The sequence below is a fragment of the Cydia splendana genome, chromosome 27 (assembly GCF_910591565.1).
Source record: "Cydia splendana chromosome 27, ilCydSple1.2, whole genome shotgun sequence".
Classification (NCBI taxonomy): domain Eukaryota; kingdom Metazoa; phylum Arthropoda; class Insecta; order Lepidoptera; family Tortricidae; genus Cydia; species Cydia splendana.
Genome location: NC_085986.1, coordinates 3,372,226 through 3,393,705, shown reverse-complemented (window position 1 = coordinate 3,393,705; position 21,480 = coordinate 3,372,226). Strand labels below are relative to the sequence as shown.

General features: G+C 37.2%; 1 protein-coding gene across 1 annotated transcript; it reads right to left on the bottom strand.

The window, feature by feature from the left end:
* Positions 1-2,687: 2,687 nt before the first annotated feature.
* LOC134803732 (putative fatty acyl-CoA reductase CG8306) lies at positions 2,688-15,973 on the bottom strand. Its single transcript, XM_063776548.1, has 4 exons — positions 15,891-15,973; positions 8,897-9,099; positions 5,632-5,883; positions 2,688-3,823 (listed from the first exon to the last, which is right to left on the bottom strand). The coding sequence occupies exons 2-4, from the start codon at positions 9,089-9,091 to the stop codon at positions 2,738-2,740; spliced, it is 1,533 nt and encodes a 510-aa protein (XP_063632618.1). The 5' UTR covers positions 9,092-9,099; positions 15,891-15,973; the 3' UTR covers positions 2,688-2,737.
* Positions 15,974-21,480: the final 5,507 nt, after the last annotated feature.

Here is a 21,480-nt window from a genome sequence, read left to right as displayed (position 1 = left end):
TATGGGCATTTCTTGTGATGAGCACGGATATTTGTTCCTGAGACATAGGTGTTTTCTATGTATTTAAGTATTTATACATATTTATGTATTAATATATATTGTCGTCTAAGTACCCACAATAAATACAAGCTTTATTGAGCTTACTGTGTGAGTCAATTTGTGTAAAAATGTCCTATAATATTGATTTATTTATTGCTTCGTATCTTTGTCGCCCTTATGGAAGTAAAACAAGACATCAAAAAATAAACTTTTATTAACAACCACCTCCACAATATACTTACATTACAAAAATAGAAAAATATCGTCTTTATTTCTTTTTTGCGAGTATTTCCCCTTTCTATATGATAAAGGCCTACCCCTGGGTGAAGGGGTAGCTGCACACGATGAAGCGTGGTTTAGCCTTCTTCACACTAGGCGAGAACTGAGACACCAGCGCGCCGCCGTCCCACCTTCGTCACCAAATATGCGGTCGCGGCTGCCGGTCTCGCATTGGACTTAACAGTCATTTGCGGAAGTGCCGCACTCTTAATATGGACGCTGTTTAAACCATCATCTTATTGATGTTACAGGCCAATGATGATGATAAAGGCAATTTTATAAAAATACATAGTAATGTTTAGGATTGGGACAGATTAAACTGCATTTCAACTGTTTCTATTGCTTTGAAATGTATATGACTTTCTTGTTCTTTGACAGATTACTGGGAAGACACATTGAATACATATCGTTTCACTTACCTACCTTATCTGACTACGGTTCAGAAAAGAAAGTTATAAACATAACATAACATGTGTTATATAAATACTATTTTTAATATCATTATAACAACGAAAATATAATACCTAATTAAAAACTACCATTGTCCGTATTACATAAAAGAATATAACAAACATTATGTGTTAAAAAACAATTTGGGCAATTTACCCTTAAAACTCAATTTTTAGTCACTTAAAATAATTATAATGGTCCATATAAAATATTTAATGGAAAACCTTCTACCTCGCGTTATCCCAGCACTTTGCCACGGCTCATGGGAGCCTGTGGTCCGCTTGACAACTAATCCCATGATTTGATGTAGGCACTAGTTTTTTACGAAAGCGACTGCCATCTGACCTTCCAACCCAGTGGGGAAACTAGGCCTTATTGGGATTAGTCCGGTTTCCTCACGATGTTTTCCTTCACCGAAAAGCATCTGGTAAATATCGAATGCTATTATACAAGTTCACATAAATATTACACATATTACATAAGTTCCGAAAAACTCATTGGTACGAGCCGGGATTTGAACCCGCGACCTCCGAATTGAAAGTCACACGGTCTTACTGCTAGGCCACCAGGGCTTCTAAAATACTTAATTTGAAACGCCTTAAGGACCCTTTTTATATGGGACAACACATTAATAAGTACGTAGGACGTAGAGCATTTTCTTATAATTAAAGTATCAAAACATCATAGGTACAGCCATCAGATATATCGGAGCGGCCGAGGCGCTCACAAATATCTGAACACGCCTCTATTGTCAGGGCGTTAGAGTGCGTGTTCAGATATTTTTGAACACCTTGGCCGCTCCGTTATATCTGATGGCATACATTTATTATATATAAAGTTACTCGAGTGGGTGGTAGGGTAAATCACCCAACTTAAGTCTATTTAAGTAATCAGAGGATGGTCAATAGTAATGGAATACCCGCAATTCATCATATAAATGTCACACACGCCAACATCATTGATACAAGCGAGCCAATATAAAGTTTTGCGTTACTGTATCAGTACAGTCAAAAAACCTTAATCACTACTAGTAGTAATCACTTTATTATTTACAATAAAGTTTAAGTTAGTAAATAAGCTCTGGGGGCTTAACCAAGTTGGCAAGCGTTGATAGAAAACGCCAAACGAAACTTAAATAGTGTATGAAAATTGTCACGTTACTTATCGTAGCATCTATCATCTCAATACATTTTTTTTTACTTTTTTTGTCGTTTTTGGATGTACGATTGACAATAAACTACTGTAGTTGTAACACACACACACAAGTAAATTAAGTGTCATCGGTTTGCCTAAAAACTAATATAATTGGGTCAAACAGATCACTGTGTTATGTCTTTCCTGTAGACATACACAAGAGTTAAGGGCTATAAAGGTTAATTTTCTTATTTAACCCTTATCCGCGTGAAAAGGTCCTCCTTTTATTTAAAGAACTATGATAAAATCATTGCTTACATGCCCACAAGCTGTTAACTATTGCCCACAGGAGAGAAAAATGTACTGTTCGCGATAACACACTAGTTTTCTCTCCTGTGGGCAATAGTTAACAGCTTGTGGGCATGTAAGCAATGATTTTATTATAGTTCTGTAAATAAAAGGAGGACCTTTTCACGTGGATAAGGGTTAAATAAGAAAATTTACCTTTATAGCCCTTAACTCTTGTGTATGTCTACAGGAAAGACATAACACAGTGATCTGTTTGACCCATATTTAGACTATATTTCATTACACAAACGGGTCTACCGCGATATAATTTCATTGTTTTTACCTTAAATTCCGACGTTTTAGCTGAGTTGCACCAGCTGTGGTCACGGAAAGGCAACTCAGCTAAAACGTCGGAATTTAAGGTAAAAACGTTGAAATTATATAGCGGTAGACCCGTTTGTGTACTTAAATATGTGTACAAAACGCGACAGTTTAAAGTGTTATAATATTTAGACTAAACAGTAGTCTATAAACAGCTCAAAAAAGTCTATAAATAACTGTACAAAATATATAACGCCGGCACACACCACGCGCTCTGCGTCATGGTTAATCCAGTCAAGCAAGCTACGAGATACCAGAAAAGATAAATGATCAAAAGCTGCCATATAACATGAAGGACCAGCAACACAGTATCTTTTCCTCTCGCTGCCTCTAAAGTGGATTCTTTCTCACGATTTAGGTATCTTCTTACTCCCAAATGCAAAGCAGTGAAGTAAGGTCTCCATTCAATGTCAGATATATCTATATAGAATAGCTTACTGTCTGTGCTATTCATTTTACCAGCTAGCTCGATAGAATTAGTATTATGGAATTTCCATTCGGTGAAGATAAACTTTTCAAGTCTGTTTAGCGAGTTCCAAACGTTTTTATGTAATCTAAACAGGATAGGACGGCCTCCAGTCACACGTAAAAACATATCTAGGAGAATAGCTGGTATGAAATGAACGAAGATGGCGGAAATTCTGAACAATAACAGAGAATTAACGAACTTGAGATGTGGATACCAAACGGCGCTTTTCAACGGGTATTTATGTAAAGTTTCATTAATAGTATCTTCAAGCATTGCCCAGCGGTACGGCTTTTGAGTTGATGAAGTACAATGGTATATAGCAAGCAGACCTGTGTTAGATTTTGCTGATTGATAACCAGCTACCAATAATTCGTTAACCACGACATCTACAGGAATGTAATCAGCAATGTTATTTACAGCCAAAGGCAGTCTTCTGACAACGCCTTTAGAGGCACCCATTAAGAAACCTTGAGGTCCAACTTTGGAGCAAGTCCAACCAGGAACCGGCTCTTTCCACGCAGCGACAATCATACTAGGTCTCACTATAGTACACGGGAATTTATCAGCATACTTCGCGACCTCATGCTCACCTAAATGCTTAGTGAAAGTGTAAGTATTTGGATGGGTTTTTAACAGTTTTGGTTCAACAACTGCGAGGGCTTCGTCAGAAAGGGTGTCGACTAAAGCTAGGACTTGTTCTACGTCTTCAGGTGCGTCGTAGAGCTTTTCTCGGGCCTCGTGGAGGTAGGAGTTGACGTACGCTGATGATACGTGGATCATGACCTGAAATGAGAGATTTTTGTTGTTAGTGTCTTTCTCATGATGTAGCTAGAGTTGATTTTAGGATGACTCACGCTTGAACGGGCCGGGTTAGGGCTAAGGCATGTGATACTTCAGATTTGTATAGAAAGCATCACGTGATCACCGATCACCCGTCATATGCCCGCCATAGAAAACGAAGCAAAGCGAAGAACAGAGATGAAGATGTAGAAAGACACAAAAAATAAACCTAAAACTATAGATCTACCGTTTAACTGAGGTATTTGCTGACTATAAGTTATTATATTTAACATCGCTACTTTGAACTAAGTACCTAAGTTAAGTCATCATTTTCCTCGCGTTCCTGGGATACGCTTGGCAACAAATCCCGAAAATAGGCGTAGGAACTAGTTTTTGCCAAAGCGACTTACCTTCTGACCTTCCAACCAGAGGGTAAACTAGACCTTATCAAGATTAGTCCGGTTTCCTCACAATGTTTTCCTACACCGAAAAGCGACTGGTAAAAATATCAAATGATATTTCGTACATAAGTTTCGAAAAACTCATTGATAGGTACGAGCCGTGGTATTGAAAACCCGCAACCTCCGGAATGAAAGTCGCGCGCTCTTACCACTAGGTCACCAGCGCTTTGATTACTTAATCGAAACTTACTTAAGTTAAGTGCCTAAATAAAATACAAACTAATATTAATCCTAAAACTCAGCTACTTTCTACTAGAAAATCATCTCGCATATTTACCAACCGGCTGAAATAAGTGGTAGACCTTTAACCTAGAACCCGTTCTGCGCCATGCCAGGTCAAAAGTTCCATCACACTCGTAGCGTTGTCACGCCGTATGGCACTAAGGCCTGTTAGACAAGCCTTGACCCAGAACGGGGCCTTTGCCTTTGTCGTGAAACAGGGGCCTAGTCCTATTTTATTATATTCATAGTTCATTATTTTGTGGCTTTCCAAACAGAAGGGTCCCCATGCTTCAAGCGCAATAAGGACGTTTCTATCAAAAATTCGAATATAAATTTTAATAAAAAGGCCCTTATTGCAGATGACCCCTTCACAAAAGCCACATTTAGTTACTAGTGGCTCTGTGAACCTCGCGAGCATATTAGCTTAAAACAGAATAAATTTATGGCTCCGCCATTTAAAAAAAAATCCAAAAACTAAGTCGATTAAAATACTATTTATAATTATTGAACCTGCTCACAAAATTTCACGAAAATCGGTTGAGAATTGCAACCTGTAGAGGAGAACATCCGGACATACGAAATACGAAAGCATAGCAGATGGCGCCAGCATAGCTTGCCTTGTCAATCCCTAGAAATGTGTAAATTTTTATCCAAGCTGAAACGGAGACTTTCGCTAACGATCGGTCTACAAGTTTTTATGTTACGTCGGTGGCAAACAAGCTTACGAACAACCTGATGGTAAGCAGTTTCCGTAGCCTATGGACGCCTGCAACTTCAGACCAGAAGTGTTACATGCGCGTTGCCGACCGCGTACCCTCGTTGAAGACTGGCAACCTTACTCACCGGCAGGAACACAACACTATGAGTAGAGTCTAGTGTTCATATTTAATTACACAAACGGGTCTACCGCGATATAATTTTATTGTTTTTACCTTTAAGACCACAGTTGGTGTCTTTCCGTGACCACAGCTGGTGCAACTCAGCTGAAACGTCGGAATTTAAGGTAAAAACAATGAAATTAATATCGCGGTAGACCCGTTTGTGTACTTAAATATGTGTACAAAACGCGAGAGTTTAAAGAGTCTAGTGTTATTTGGCTGCGGTTTAATATTAAGCTTTAAAACGTACCTTCAAATTCTTAGCCTGCCCAGCCAACTCCATAATCCTTCTCGTACCAAGCACATTAATCCTCACTGTCGGCTTCAAGCCCTCTTCAAAATCCAACGTAGCAGCCGAATGGATGATGACGTTGATATTCTCCACCAGCAGCTGGCGGTCTTCAGCGCTGAGTCCCAGGTTCGGTTCCCCGACGTCACCGGCTATGGGGACCAGTTTTTTGAAGATGTCTGGCGTGTTGGTTTGGAGGAGGGTTTCGAAGATCTGTAACATGGAAGAAGTAGAATTAAAATCGAGAGAACTCTTTTGAATTTAAAAAAAGGCTTTTATTTTTTTCTATTTTCGACGCGACGAAATCGCGGAGTGAGCCACGCCAGGTATAGAGTCACACATATATATTTTTATAGTCTATATTGTGTCCCATTGCTGGGCAAAGGCTCCCCTGTCTTCTGCCAGTCGCCACAAAATAAGTCTATATTAGTATAACATTAAGCTAATTTTACGTTTTAACTCACGTGTTTTTAAATGGAGGCTCTCCGAAACATGTCGCGTTAGTGAGACATTTTCGACGCCAACGACGGATATATCCGAACCGCAGGTCCAACGCCAAAGACGGATTAATCCGTCACAGACCACAGAGCAATACCTATAGACCTGCGCGCATATGCATAAAGTTCAATTACAGTTTTGACTTCTGAGAGACAGCTTTTGCGTCCCGGCGACGAAAAGGTAATGTTAGTACGTCTCACGATAGTTAAAATTTGCTATATTACCTATATTTCAGATGTTCCCGAAGCCCCGGACACGGCCCGGTCTAACGTGAGTCAGCCTTTATCAACAACTGGCCGGAGGAGGCACTATGTCGGGAGTCGTAGAAGATAAGAGAGAGGCCTTTGCCCAGTAGTGGGACACCATAACAGGCTAGTAAAAATAATAATAATTAGGAAGTGCAAAGCACTGATAGCAACATTCTTAAGGATGCCTTTCGACTGAGGCAAAGATGAGCGGAAAACGGAAGTGTTTTTCTCCTCATCTCCATATTATTGGAAGGCAGGTTAAAGTGGACCATAATATGACTGCAATAAGATTTAGGAATTGAATTGTTAATATACTTAATGGTGTGGAAGATGGATGACACATAGAGTATGACCAAGGCAATAAACCTTTTTAAGATTGCATAAACTCAACAAGTTCGGAAGTTTGCTAGTAGCTGCTTTGTTACTGCACACCGTTGTATGGGGACCTTGCACTTTGAGACTATGCGCTGAAACTTGGCACAGTTGATTCTTAGCTAGTTTTGAGCAGATACAGACCGGGAGCCGTCGAGAGCCACCTCTCATTTAGTGAGGGGGGAGGGGGAAAGTTCGACGCTGCCGCGCTTCACTTGGAGCAACATTTCTCTAAAACTATACCTATTAGGGAATGTAATATATCATTTTCGGATAAATTAAGGATGAGGAATCTAGTTTTGGAACAAAAACAATGCACTTTCTAACAAAAAAAAAGCATAAAGTAGAAAAGACTAAAAAACCTATTTTTGATTTTTTCATAATTACCAATTTTTTTTAAAGTGTAGCAGGAATCTGAAAACAAAAAATACAGTCGTAAAGCTACACTTATTACGTTTAAGAAAATATATAGTTTAATATTGAAGGGAGAAAATAAATACTTAGGTCCCCTTTTTTAGTCATTCGTAAATAACTCGTAAACGAAGGCCAATAGCAAAAAAATTTTTAGTACATGAATAATTTACATAAAATTTCCTACAAAAAAGGTCACTCGAACTTTTTCGCTAGGATCAATATTAAAAACGATATTAAAGAGAGAAAATAAATTCTAAGGTCGCCTTTTTAAATATTGATCCTAGCGAAAAAGTTTGAATAACCTTTTTTGTAGGAAATTTTATGCTAATTATTCTTGTGTTAAAATATTTTTTGCTATTGGACATCCTTTACGAGTTATTTATGAATGACTAAAAAAGAGGACCTTAGTATTTATTTTCTCCCTTCAGTACCTTAGTATTTATTTTCTCCCTATTTTTTTTAATATTGACCTTAGCGAAAAACAGGAGCACTTATTTTATAAGAAATCTGAAACAGATTATTTACGTAAAAGATATTTTTTTGCTGTGGGCTACCGTTTACGAGTTATTTACGAAAAACTAAAAAATAAACGATTGTAGAACAAATTATAAGTAACTTTCCCACATTCATAATATTTTGTATTGAGATCACTCTGGCCCACGCTTAATATTATTTTTTATCTCCCATTTATCAACAGTTTTGTATAATAAACTATATATTTCCTTAAACGTAATAAGTGTAGCTTTACAACTATATTTTTTGTTTTCAGATTCCTACTACACTTAAAAAAAAATTGGTAATTATGAAAAAATCCAAGATACGTTTTTTTGTCTTTTCTACTTTATGTTTTTTTTTGTTAGAAAGTGCATTGTTTTGGTTCCAAAAAAAAATTCCTCATCCTTAATTTAACCGAAAATGATATATCACATGCCCTAATAGGTACAGTTTTAGAGAAATGTTGCTCCAAGTGAAGCGCGGCGGCGTCGAACTTCCCCCCTCCCCCCCCCACTAAATGAGACGTGGCTCTCGAGGTCTCCCGGTCTGTATCTGCTCATGACCAGCTAAGAATCAACTGTGCCAAGTTTCAGCGCATAGTCACAAAGTGCAAGGTGTCGTGCACTAACAAACTAGCTACCTTAGAATCAAAAATCTCAGCCACGGGTCATTTGGAATTTTGTTTTCAGTAGATATCTTTTAGATTTATAATATTAAGAGGTTTTGGGATTTAAGCTCTTGGGCTATCCGTTACATTGATTCCTTTCTGTTAAGTTTTCCCAATTAATTCTCAAGTTTAATTACACAAACGGGTCTACCGCAATATAATTTCATTGTTTACAGCTGTGGTCAGGGAAAGCACACGGACCAGACGAAGGTCTTTCCGTGACCACAGCTGGTGCAACTCAGATGAAACGTCGGAATTAAAGGTAGAAACAATGAAACGATACGATAACGATCGCTGTAGACCCGTTTGTGTAATTAAATATGTGTACAAAACGCGAGAGTTTAAAGTGTTATGATTCTCAAGTTGTTTTATATTAATCTTGTCCCAAAAGCAGTACGTATTAATTCTTCGGAAACTCCGCAATCTCTTCTACCTTTTTTCCTCCTAAGTATTTGGGGTAGATGAAAATATCCATAGTGGGCTTAGACTATGACCACACTATGACTAATGACTTGAATGAATTAGTTCTAACCGGATTCTTCGGAAACTCCCCAAGCCGCTCCTCAATCTTCTTCCCTTTCTTCGGCCGCATCAGCAGGTACACCTTGCCAGCGTCAGGTATACTTCTCAGGATCCTGTCCAGCAGGCACAGTCCTACGAAGCCAGTGCCGCCGGTGATGAAGAAGTTTTTGCCGGCGTAGAACGCGCGCACTTGCGAGTCGGCCATCTTGGATTCTGTAAAATAAAATGGGTTAGATAAATAATTGTCATAGTTGTAGTGCATTAATTATTTTCCATCGTATTTTCACGGAAACGTACTAACGTGTCTTGCTATTTTAGTCAGTCTCGGTACAAAAGTACAGAGGTTGACTGAAGTAGCACGACAAATATTCGAACGTTTCCGAGAAAGGTACGATGGAAAACATTATGCATTTACATCTGAAGTAGTATTAGTATATTATTTTTTCACGTAGTGGTCATAGATATTTAAAGCTCTAGATTGCAAAATACAAAAACAAACACAAAAATAATGGACAGTGACTTTAAATAGTTAATTACGAAAGTATTAACCCTAAAATGAATTAAATAAAAAGTACATATAATACCTATACAAATTAAAACTAAACTAAACCTATTAAATTGTATCAGTTTTAATAAAAAAAAAGAAATAAAAATAGTTAAAAAACTAAACCCCAACTACTGAAATATTACGCTCTAAAAAGTATACCTTATTTTTTTTCGATAAAATATCAACTTTTGGGTTTTTTCGAATTGTAAAGACTATCGATTGAAACAAAGAAAAAGTGTTCGCAGTTTTTCATACCAATTTTGGGTGTCTGTTTTTGTGAAGATCCATAGAAAATGTAGTTATAACAAACAATAGTACAAGTAGGCAATTAAGTGTAGTCATGTAGACTTCAAGGTTGATTGTTATTAGTAATTAGAAACGACGGAGTCTCATAAAAAAACGTAACACTACACAAAGGCGGCTAGGAATATTTAGTAATTTTGTAATGTGTATTTATTACCCAAATAATTCTATCAAAAAAATAGAACGAGTAGAAGTTTTACATACATAATTTCTATTTCGTCTATCCATCGCTGCCTTGGATAGACGAAATAAACAAAGTAGCTGGCAAAGACTGGATGAACAAAGCTAACGATAGAGATGTATGGAATAATATGGAGGAGGCCTTCACTCGAAGAGAGGTCCTTAATGCAAACTCGAATTCTACATAAATAATTTAAATTTAATTAAACTGCATGACATATATTGAATATTAATAATAAAAAACAAAAAAATTTAATGAATTAGATTAGATAAATATTTAAATTTACTTACTATCAAAATGGATTGTAAATCTAGACTAATTTTGCATGTGAAATTATCTACGAATTGTTATTGTTATGTACTATATTTTAATGTATTAAGGAATAAATGAGGCTATAATAATAAATAATTTCTATTTGCTTTATTTATATAGTTCCAGTTTATCAAATACACGAAATAGAGCAAAAACAAGTTTTGAATGAAAAACTTAAATTCGCTGTATTTTTTTAACTATGGTATCTGAAACTACATTAAAAATTGTACGTAATTAAGCGCAGTTAAGAAGCTGTGATTAGTCTTAACTTAATTGATTCATTTGTGTTACGAAAATTAACGATGTAAATTGTATTGTATTGTACTTAGTACACATATAAGTCTATAGCATACGCTAACACACTTTCATGCATCTAACTTAAATAAAAATGGCTTAACTGTGGTAACACAATGGAATTAATTAACTTTAGACTAATTACAGATGCTTAACTATGTACATTTTTTTTTGCAATTCACACATAAACTAATTACAGGACTAGATATACCTTATCCTATTGTAAGTACAAAGTTTCAGAGCAATCTAGCTAGTCGTTTTAAAATGAAAGCGTAACTCGTTCGTATGTACATAACCGAGCTTGCTGCGGACTCTTTAACACCACCACATGGTCATTGACTCTAAATGACCATTATTTCGGACATATGCATTATGCATGCAATTACTCCACTTTTGCGTTGCATAATGGAAATATCCGACTTGACGTAACGTAGACGTTTACGTAAAACACGAGAGTGTGAAGTAAACAAGAATAAACGATGTATTATGGACACGATTTAAGCTTTGACTGACTGGCAGAGAATGCCTTATGGCATTAAGTTCGCCTTTTGTATAGTGTGCTTTCCTATGTGCAATAAAGATTAAATAAATAAATAAATAAGCTTGTATGGACAGATTTTATCAAAAACTAGCGACCCGCCCCGGCTTCGCACGGGTAAACCTTAACAACTTATGTACTTAAACCTTATAACACTTTAAACTCTCGCGTTTTGTACACATGTTTTGTACACACATATTAATTACACAAACGGGTCTACCGCTATATAATTTCATTGTTTACAACGTGACGTTATCAATTTTTTTTGGCAATTTTGTTTTGGCATTTTTATAAACTAATTTCGGGTAGAACAGTGTTGTTTTATTTATATCTCCGTTGACATTTGCTGGGACGTCAGTCTTTCCGTGACCATAGCCTGCGGTAGACCCGTTTGTGTAATTAAATATTTTAGACTCTTGACGGAAGGATAAAGTCAAAATACATTACGATAATTAAAATCTAAACATTCTTGTAAAGAATGTATAGTATACTGCCGGCCTAGCCAAGGTGACAAACGCTTGCGCTACGCCATCGAACCGCTTTATGTCTCTCTATCACTCTTCCATGTTAGTGTGACAGTGACAGTTGCGTTTCGTTCGCTACGTAGCGTTAGCGATTGGCATGTTATCTACGGGGCTTTAACTTTTCTAAATGACGTAAATAGATACCTACACCACAGAATAAATAATAGTTCTAGCAAAGACATATGTAACTTCGTATAAGATGAATAAAGTCTAAGGAAAAAACGTGCCTCGGAAATGAAGAAAAAGTCATTCTCGGATAGATGGCGCACACACCTTTGGCCTATGCTCAGCTAGATGGCGTGACGACACCGTTTCATATTTAACAATTTTAACACATAGATATCAGTGAATGAACATATGTGTCAAAATTATATAAAAATAATAAAATCTTTTATCCATATAAATACATTTTTTGATAATTTTATACGTTTTCATTTTGAGTTTTAGTCGTGTGTCGATAGATGGCAGTAAATTTACTGTGACTACAAAATTTACTATGACAGGACCCCTCTATACTATCTATTCTCTTTGCCTACACTATGAAATTTGAACTTCTCACAAAAGAAATGTTGCTTACCTTGAAGACTTATTTTTCTTATCAAACATTAAGGATGACTCACGTTAGACCGGGCCGTGCCCGGGCCGAGGCGTCTGACGTCATTTTCTATGACGGCTGATCGGTGATCACGTGGTACTTTTCATAGAAAACGAAGCGCCGGAAGCTCCGGCCCGGCCCCGGCCCGGTCTAGCGTTAGTCATCCTTTATGATAGTTTTTAACAATGACACGGTTGAACTTTGGCTTCAATACTTTGTCGAATATTTTATGGACCGGAAAGTCTTATGTTGTTGAGCATAAAGGAGCCCACTGATTAACATCCGCCGGACGGTATCGGCCTGTCAGTTGTTCGGAACTCTCAAAATTTTGTTCTAACTGACAGGCCGATACCGTCCGGCGGACTGTTAATCAGTGGGCCCCATAAGACTTTCCGGTCGGTGCTACATCTATTGTCACTGGCAGTACTACTACTGCTACTTAGCAGTGCTGATAATTCCGCTACTCGATGCTAGATGTCGACTATGAAAATATTTGTCTTTTTGGTACCAAAACTGTATGGAGTGAGCAATCTATGTATTTTTTTCTCTATGCTACCGTACAGAAAGGAAACTTCCTACAAAACCGAAGTTTGACAGCGGTTCAGGGTCGAATCATGCTGTCACTTTCTAATATATGGCACTATCTTTTTCAGCTAGTTTAGTTTAGTTTATTTATCTCAATATACAATTTTCATACAGGTAAAATATACATACATTTCAGCTAGTACTATTTGTCGTATGATGATCGTTTTTTAGAATAACAATAAGAATTAAAACCGAACATCGAAATATAAAATAAAATAAAATTAGTACATATCAAATCAAAACAATGCAAATAGAAATAAATTAAAAAACGTCAAAATGTCACAATAGTAAAAAATATAAAAATAAAACAATTTCAATAGAAAAATTTAATCAGTTACAGTAGGTAGGTACTACATATAAAGTACAAATCATAGAAAATGATGTCAATAAAAAATTAAAAATAAATACTAAGTCTAAAAAAAATAACATAATAAAAACAATTATTAAATAGATCTAGTACTGAATAGTACGCATCAATGTCAACTAACTAATATATAACTAATTATGTTCAATATTTATTTAATAATTTGTATGTATTCTTTAGGGTTGTCAAAATTCAAGCCATTATCTTATCTGTGGTCGTGCACGAAAAGGGACGTCAGGTTGTGTCAACCCTAATAATTGCTCGGAGCAATGCTGAGCCGAACTGAGACGAGTTTGCCCGAAGGGAGGAGTTCCTGCGGGCTCAGCACGGTTCCATTTTTATCGACTATCACTATGCGCGTCCCTTTCGCACTTACATACTTGTTAGAACGTGACAGGCATGGTGACAAGGGATAAAAACGCGACCGTGCTAAGCCGCCTGGTCTCGGCCCGGGCACGGCTCGGTCTAGCGTGAGTCATCCTTTATGCTTTCATTTACATACGTACTCAAAAAACGATCGTATACACCGACTACGCAATTAATCTAAACAATGCATACAATGCTATAGTACGTAGTGCAGTGAAGCAATTTATAAGTCCGGATACAAGTATGAAGAAATCTTTTGTTGACACATTTTCTAACCTATGCACAGATGTAGTGCATAATTGTTTTCAAATGGGGTTGGCAACTGTCAAAGGTTTGCATAGATGGCGCCATCATAGCTTGCCCCTTTTTCTATGAGATTTGGCTTAAACGGCTGGCATCCGGGGCATTAAAAAAACAAAAATTTGACACAATTCTAGGGATTGACAGGGCAAGCTATGATGGCGCCATCTGCTAAAAACTTCAACCCCATTGTTAAGAGAGAATCGCGGAATCGGAAGAATCCACTTGCATTTGACTTGCCTTTGATACGGGTTTTAAAATAGAAACTGTGTCTAAAAATAACTGCTGTCTACGTTTCTCTATTAATCTTCTGGTGCTTTATTTCATGCAATGTGTAAAATAATTTATTTTAAATACAGTCAAATACCCTATATATAGCAGTCTTCTATTATCTTACAGTCGCAAAAATAACTACACATCCAAGATTACGGAACTCTTGAATGTAACGTGTTTGCTAACACATTCATATTTGAACTTTGGACGTAAATTCTATATTAGTTATGTAAACAACCGCACAAGTCATGGCCGGTCTAGGTGTTTATAGTGAGTCATAGAGAAATATAGTAAGAATAGAGTGCTCACTCCATACATTAGTTATGGTACCAAAAAGACTATTATTTTGGCAGTCGACATCTAGCATCGAGTAGCGGAATTATCAGTACCGCTACCTACTTGATACTAGAATTTTTTAGTGTCGCGACTTATGAAAATGGTATTGAACAACAATTTACAACTAATATTAAAAGCAAAAGGAGTTGAAAATAGAGTTCCGTTAAATCTAGTTATAATATTAGTTAATAATTGTTGAGCATTAGACTTTTCGGTCGTCGGAACATCTATTGTCAAGTAACAGTACTGATAATTCCGCTACTTGATGCTAGATGTCGACTACGAAAATAATTTAATAGTCGTTTTGGTACTAAAACTGATGTATGGAGTGAGCACTCTATGTAATTTTTTTCTCTATGACCCTACGCACATTACATACGTAACTACGTCGAAAATTTAAAGGGCCATTGTACCTAGGTATTGTAAAATGTTGTACGATACACATGCGAATAGGTAATTCGCAACTCGTGTCGTGTCGATTTAAAACACTCCTTTCGGTCGTGTTTTAAAATTCCCCACTCGTTGCGAATTTCCTATTTTACGCATTTGTGTCGTAATTAAGTATAGGGTATTTGACTGTATTTAAAATAAATTATTTTACACCATGCTTGAAATAAAGCACCAGAAGATTAATAGAGAAACGTAGACAGCAGTTATTTTTAAACACAATTACTATTTTAAAACCCGTATAAAAGTATAAAGAGTAGGTAATTTGATCGTGACATCACATGCTAGTGTTTCATATAAATTCCATTGTAGCAAAATCGTTGTGACATTTCGAAAAAAGAAAATGATTTGACTAGTAGTCAAATGCCCTATTATGGAGTCGGCAGTGCAAGGTGAATCGTTAGTTGATTAGTAGGTACACACACACACACACACACACACGCACGCACGCACGCACGCACGCACGCACGCACGCACGCACGCACGCACGCACGCACGCACGCACGCACGCACGCACGCACGCACGCACGCACGCACGCACGCACGCACGCACGCACGCACGCACGCACGCACGCACGCACGCACGCACGCACGCACGCACGCACGCACGCACGCACGCACGCACGCACGCACGCACGCACGCACGCACGCACGCACGCACGCACACTCACGCTAGAACGGTCCGGGCCCGGGCCGGGGCGCCCGACACTTCATTTTTATATGAAACACAAGCACATTGAATATGCTCCGGCGCGGCCCTACTCCAGCCGGTCGGTCGGAATCGTACATTAAAAGTTGTCCATAGTAACGTAACTCCATGGCAACAACTGAGATTAAAAAGTTGATTCCCCCATTTTAGTCTAAAACTTGAAACTTAGTAGGTCATGGAATAGGTCAGGCAATCATGCAAGTAGCTGTCGAATTTTCTATTTACTTACATTAATTTCAAAATCTCACTGTCATTACATACATAGATATTCATTACATACCTCAACTTTAATGCCGAAACATAATATATCTATATTTTAATGTCCCTTACCTTGTGTATCGTTGACCGGTTGTGACGTCACTAAACAAAATGGCGGACGCGGGCGGTCGCGGCGCGCGTTGCGTGATCACTGCAGCGGGGAGGTATGTTTGATGGTCTGGTGCGTTAGGCTGTGGTGAAAGTGGCAGCGATTTTAGTTGTTATTTTATTTTTGGGTCATACACTGACTGAATTTGCATGTGTATGAGCGTGACAGCTCTGTGCACAAATATATAGCGATGTCACACTTGCACACCGGAGCGACGTGCGAATTCGCGTCCAACGTGACCAGCTTGACTTAAACAATTTTTTACTATTTTGTTATTATTTACGGAGTTAAATATAAATTAACAGAATTAAACTAGGTAATCTTGTAAAGCCCATAAAAACAATGAATAAATTATAAATTAATTTGAATTATAATATTATAAAAAAAAAATTAAATATACCTAGAAATTTAATTAATTATAACAAACTAAAATGAATCTGATAAATAATATAAGTAACAAGTATTTGTTATGTTAGTTCAGCAAACAATTTGTATTTCGTAATTGGAATTTTTCCAAAGTATTTATGCGAGGGGAGGATGTATTCTCAGCTTAACCAAGTTTTGTGAAATTGATGAAATTATTCAATAGAAATTTAAAAATATAAAACAAACCAATTAACTTTTCAGAATCATCATCTTCCTCGCGTTGGCCCGGCATTTTTCCACGGCTCATGGGAGCCTGGGGGCCACTAGTTTTTACGAAAGCGACTGCCATCTCACCTTCCAACTCCCTTCCAACCCAGAGAGTAAACTAGGCTTTAAACCAATTAACTTTTCAGAACAACGTATTATAACATTTCGTATAGGTACATTTTTAGTTTTATAGGTACAAAGTGTTACAATCTTATTTTTCCCATTAGCTTTTGCCAATATAGGTTCTTATTTTCCTTTTCTTTCATATTTCAATCCAAAAAGTTGAAAGAAATTGGTACCTATTAAGGTACCTATATAATTGTCCACGACTTTTGTTAGGCCAATTTCTTGATAATTTATTCATTGCGAGCATGTCAAAATAAACGTATTTAATTGTAATATCCATTCGGATCGCAGATTTGAAAGACACTTCAGCTCGGCTAAAACCCAACTTAATAGGTATGTAAAGAAAATCCGCTTCCGCGCGAGCCTCCGCTCAACTCGAAACCTAGCCTTAATCGTCGTGATGATAATCTTGCAATACCAGCTCCATTGACTCACAATCAACCGTAATTAATATTCTGCATTTACGTAGAAGGTAATTGACATACTTTTACATAAATAAATATGGTATTATTAAAAAAATTCCAAGCACAAGACTATACCTAACTTTATACCGATTTTAATATAACAAAGTCCGGAAGTAACAGTTTTGAATGATTCACGGTTATTACCACTAGACTATATCGACCGCGATATGGACCGTGATTACCTTTTGTATTGTTTTCGAGCTCCCGATATTTCCACGTCAGATAAGATTTTCAAAGTCAGAAAGTGTTATTATAAACGTCATATTTTCATAGAACTTTGACATTGTCACACTTCGGAATTGCAAATGTCAATGCAGTTTTCTTGGTCCGAATTTCGCGACTTGGCCCATTTCATAGGGTTCCGTACCCAAAGGGTAAAAACGGGACCCTATTACTAAGACTCCGCTGTCAGTCTGTTTGTCTGTTTGTCTGTCTGGATGTCCATCTGTCCATCTGTACATCTGTCCGTCTGTCCGTCTGTCCGTCTGTCCGTCTGTCCGTCTGTCCGTCTGTCCGTCTGTCCGTCTGTCCGTCTGTCCGTCTGTCCGTCTGTCCGTCTGTCCGTCTGTCCGTCTGTCCGTCTGTCCGTCTGTCGGTCACCAGGCTGTATCTCATGAGCCGTGATAGCTTGGCAGTTGAAATTTTCACAGATGATGTATTTCTGTTGCCGTGTTTATTAAAAGTGTTTATGTTTATAAATATTATGATATAGCAGGCAAACGAGCAGACGAACAGCCTGATCGTAAGCAAATACCATCGTCGCCCATGGACCCCTGCAGCACCAGAGGGTTTGCAAGTGCGTTGCCGGCTTTAAAATGGGAGTACGCTCTTTCCTTGAAGGTATGAAAGTCGTTTCGTTCCGGAAATACCGCTCGCCACAGTTCATTCCATAATAGGGTATTTGACTGTATTAAAAATAAAAAAATTTACACCATGCATGAAATAAAGCACCAGAAGATTAAGAAACGTAGACAGCAGTTATTTTTAAACACAATTTCTATTTTAAAACCCGTATGAAACTATAAAGAGTAGGTAATTTGATCATGACGTCACATGCTAGTGTTTCATATAAATTCCATAGTAGCAGAATCGTTTTGACAGTTCGAAAAAAGAAACTGATTTGACTATTAGTCAATTACCCTGCTTTGCTGCAGTTGAGGTAGGTACCAACCTACAATCACATTAAATAACTCTTTGAGAAATATAAGCAACGAACGTTTTTTTGCTTCGTTTAGTAAGATTTTCAGACAACAATGAGATAAAAAATCGGACAAGTGCGAGTCAGACTCGCCCACCGAGGCTTCCATACAATTTTTTTATTACAAGTTTATAGTTTTCAGATTTTACCCTGATCTTGTAGTGTAAGACGATATTACTTGCAACATTTCATAGTTCTAGGTCAACGGGAAGTACCGTAAAATTGTGTGAGTAGGGTCAAAACTGAAATTCAAACCTCGATAACATTTTATTTTTACATATGAAAACTGAATGCTGTATATAATAAGTGTTCCAGACGTTTGTATTTTAGTTTTTATTTTATTTTGGGTAGTTCCATTTCATAACTTTGACGATAAAGAGGTAAACCCACCTCACCCCGTAGTGCTTCGTATTTGGGGTGAGAGGGGTTTTCATACAAAGTTGATTTAGGAAGATTGTTGGATCGATTTTTTTTTATTATGCATATTACTATAGCTCCATTTTAAATTAGAATACATTATTTTTGTAGCAGTAGCCTTAAAATCCCTGCTCACCCCCCTCTCAAACCTTCTCTCCCCATTCATAATCCACCTCTCCCCGCGAAACCTACTCACCCCGTTTTACGGTACCCTATAAATTTGGATTCCCTTGAGAGCGTCGAATTATACGTGGTGGCCGAGTGGATATGACGTCCGTCTTTCAATCCGGAGGTCGCTGGTTCAAATCCTGGCTCGTACCAATGAGTTTTTCGAAACTTTTGTACCAAATATCATTTGCTTTTCGGTGAAAGAAAACATCGTGAGGAAACCTGCATACATCTGCGAAAAAATTCAAATTCGAAGTCCCCAACCCGCGTTGGGCTAGCGTGGGGACTTATAGCCCAAGCCCTCTCGCGCAGAGAGGAGGCCTGTGCCCAGAGGGGCTACCGCGAAAACCGAAATTCGCAAATTGCGGGGATTTTTCTCTTTTACTCCAATGAAGGCGTAATTAGAGTGACAGAGAAAAATGCCCGCAATTTGCGAACTTCGATTTTCGCGGTTATAGCCCAGCAGTGGGACGTATATATGTAGGCTGAAATTATTATAATTTCATCGAAATCGTTAGAGCCGTTTCCGAGAGCCCCGAAATATATACAAGAAATGCTCGTTCAAAGGTATAAGATTCATTATAAACAAATTAATACCTACTTATATCGGAGTTTAGGTATTGCTAAAGTCAGGTTTTGCAAGACCATAGAAATCTCATAAACAGGTAATTTTCCTATCATAATTACACGTTCAATGTAAAAAAGTATTAAGTATACAAACAAATCCTATAATCTTACAACTTTTCTCCATTTTTCGTAGACTATTCGTCGTTTCACCAAGACATTGAACTCATTGAATTGTGCACCTTATCCTCAAGCGCTAAGGTACAAGTTTGTACTAGTTTTTAAATGCACATATGTCGTATATGCCAGCCAGCATTGCGTAGGCTGCGGTGTAAGCAACTAACGGTTCTGAGGTCAACGCCCTGAGTCATTTAAAATGTTTTCTGAATTTAAAGTAGCTGTAGTGTTGGTTAACTCGAGTCCTTCGAGTCCTCACATTTAGGACTCGACTCAGTTTTTAAGACTTATAATAAGTAGAAGCTCGAGTCCTTTTTAACTTTTTAGAGACCCGAGTATTTTGTAGAGACTTATGAGTACTTTTTAGATATCTCTCAATTTTTTTTACAACAAAAAAATAATTGTAATTGTCATCTAGATATACAATTTATAGAATGTAATGTGGTACGTCCCACATTACAAAAGGGAAAGTTAAATTAAATTAAATTAAATTTAGTTAAGGGGGGATTTAACTCTCAATTTAATTACAAAAAATGTTGTTGCCTTCATACAAACTTGATATAAGATACACAAAAATACACGCCTATTTTCTTTACTGTTATTTAGAAAATCAATAAAATTGTTGACGGGTGTACGGAGGTTATACGGAGGCTCGTGTATTTTTGAGTTGCGCTTAAAAAACACTGAATAAAGGACTCGACTCGAGACTGAGAATACTCGAAAGTTTCGTTAAAACGAGTCCAGTTTTCAAAAGACTTAAAAGACTATAGTCTGTATCTTTAGGTATTTAAATAAAAGTAAACAAACAATGTGTACATTTTCGGGTAGTTATAACAGTCACTGAACGACCTGACTTTAACCTACATTATTTATTTGATCATGTAATGTTTTCATCTACCCTCAACTGGCTTAAGGAGCCATTTGAGGGTAGATTTTGTTTACTTTTATTTAATTACCTAAAGATACAGAGTATAAGTTGTGTGACATTATATGATTTTTTTGTATTTTTACTAAATAAATAATGTTGAGGAGTCTGAAATTGATTTTTAAGAATTAACATAAACACGTGACAAATCAATTAATTTTGTGTAAGAATATTTTATTTTGAATGTTGGTAATTATGGTAAGGTTAGGTGTCAAATATTCTTGTTGTTTACCTCTACTTGAGTTGCTGTTATCTTTCCGTATTATTATTTTATTCTGTTGAGATGTACAATAAGGTATTTGACTGTAATTAATATAAATTGTTTTACACCATGCATGAAATAAAGCACCAGAAGATTAATAAAGAAACGTAGACAGCAGTCAGTTCTAGATACAAATTATATTTCAAAACCCGTATAAAACTATAAAGAGTAGGTAATTTGATTGTGACGTCACATGCTAGTGTTTCATATAAATTCCATTGTAGCAAAATCGTTTTGACAGTTCGAAAAAAGAAACTGATTTGACTAAGTCAAATACCCTATTAAGAGTAGGTATTATATGCAGGACTCTCATCTTCCGGCTCTTTCCACTCAGAAAGCTATAGTACATTGTGCAACGTGGGGGGTAAGTGGAATATTGTACAAGAGTCTATTATATTCACGACAGCCGCAGGCTGGAGTGTTCAATTCACGACTCGAGTAACAATATTCTTACGCCCGGAGTTCTTACGCCCGGAACTCCGGGCGTAAGAATATTGTTACTCGACTTGTGTAACTACACACAATGTTTTTCATCACACGAAATGATTCTTAAATTCGGTGGCATTACAAACATTCGTCCGCCATATTGAAATTTTTTGGCAGTGTAGGCATCGAAGGC

What these genes read in the sequence shown, in the direction of transcription:
- LOC134803732 (XM_063776548.1), bottom strand. Translation starts at nt 9,091, where the DNA reads ATGGCCGACTCGCAAGTGCGCGCGTTCTACGCCGGCAAAAACTTCTTC. An exon ending in GGGAGTTTCCGAAGAATCCG is followed by an intron (nt 5,884 to 8,896) that starts GTTAGAACTAAT and finishes TCCATGTTACAG; the next exon opens with ATCTTCGAAACCCTCCTCCA. An exon ending in GGCAGGCTAAGAATTTGAAG is followed by an intron (nt 3,824 to 5,631) that starts GTACGTTTTAAA and finishes CTCTCATTTCAG; the next exon opens with GTCATGATCCACGTATCATC.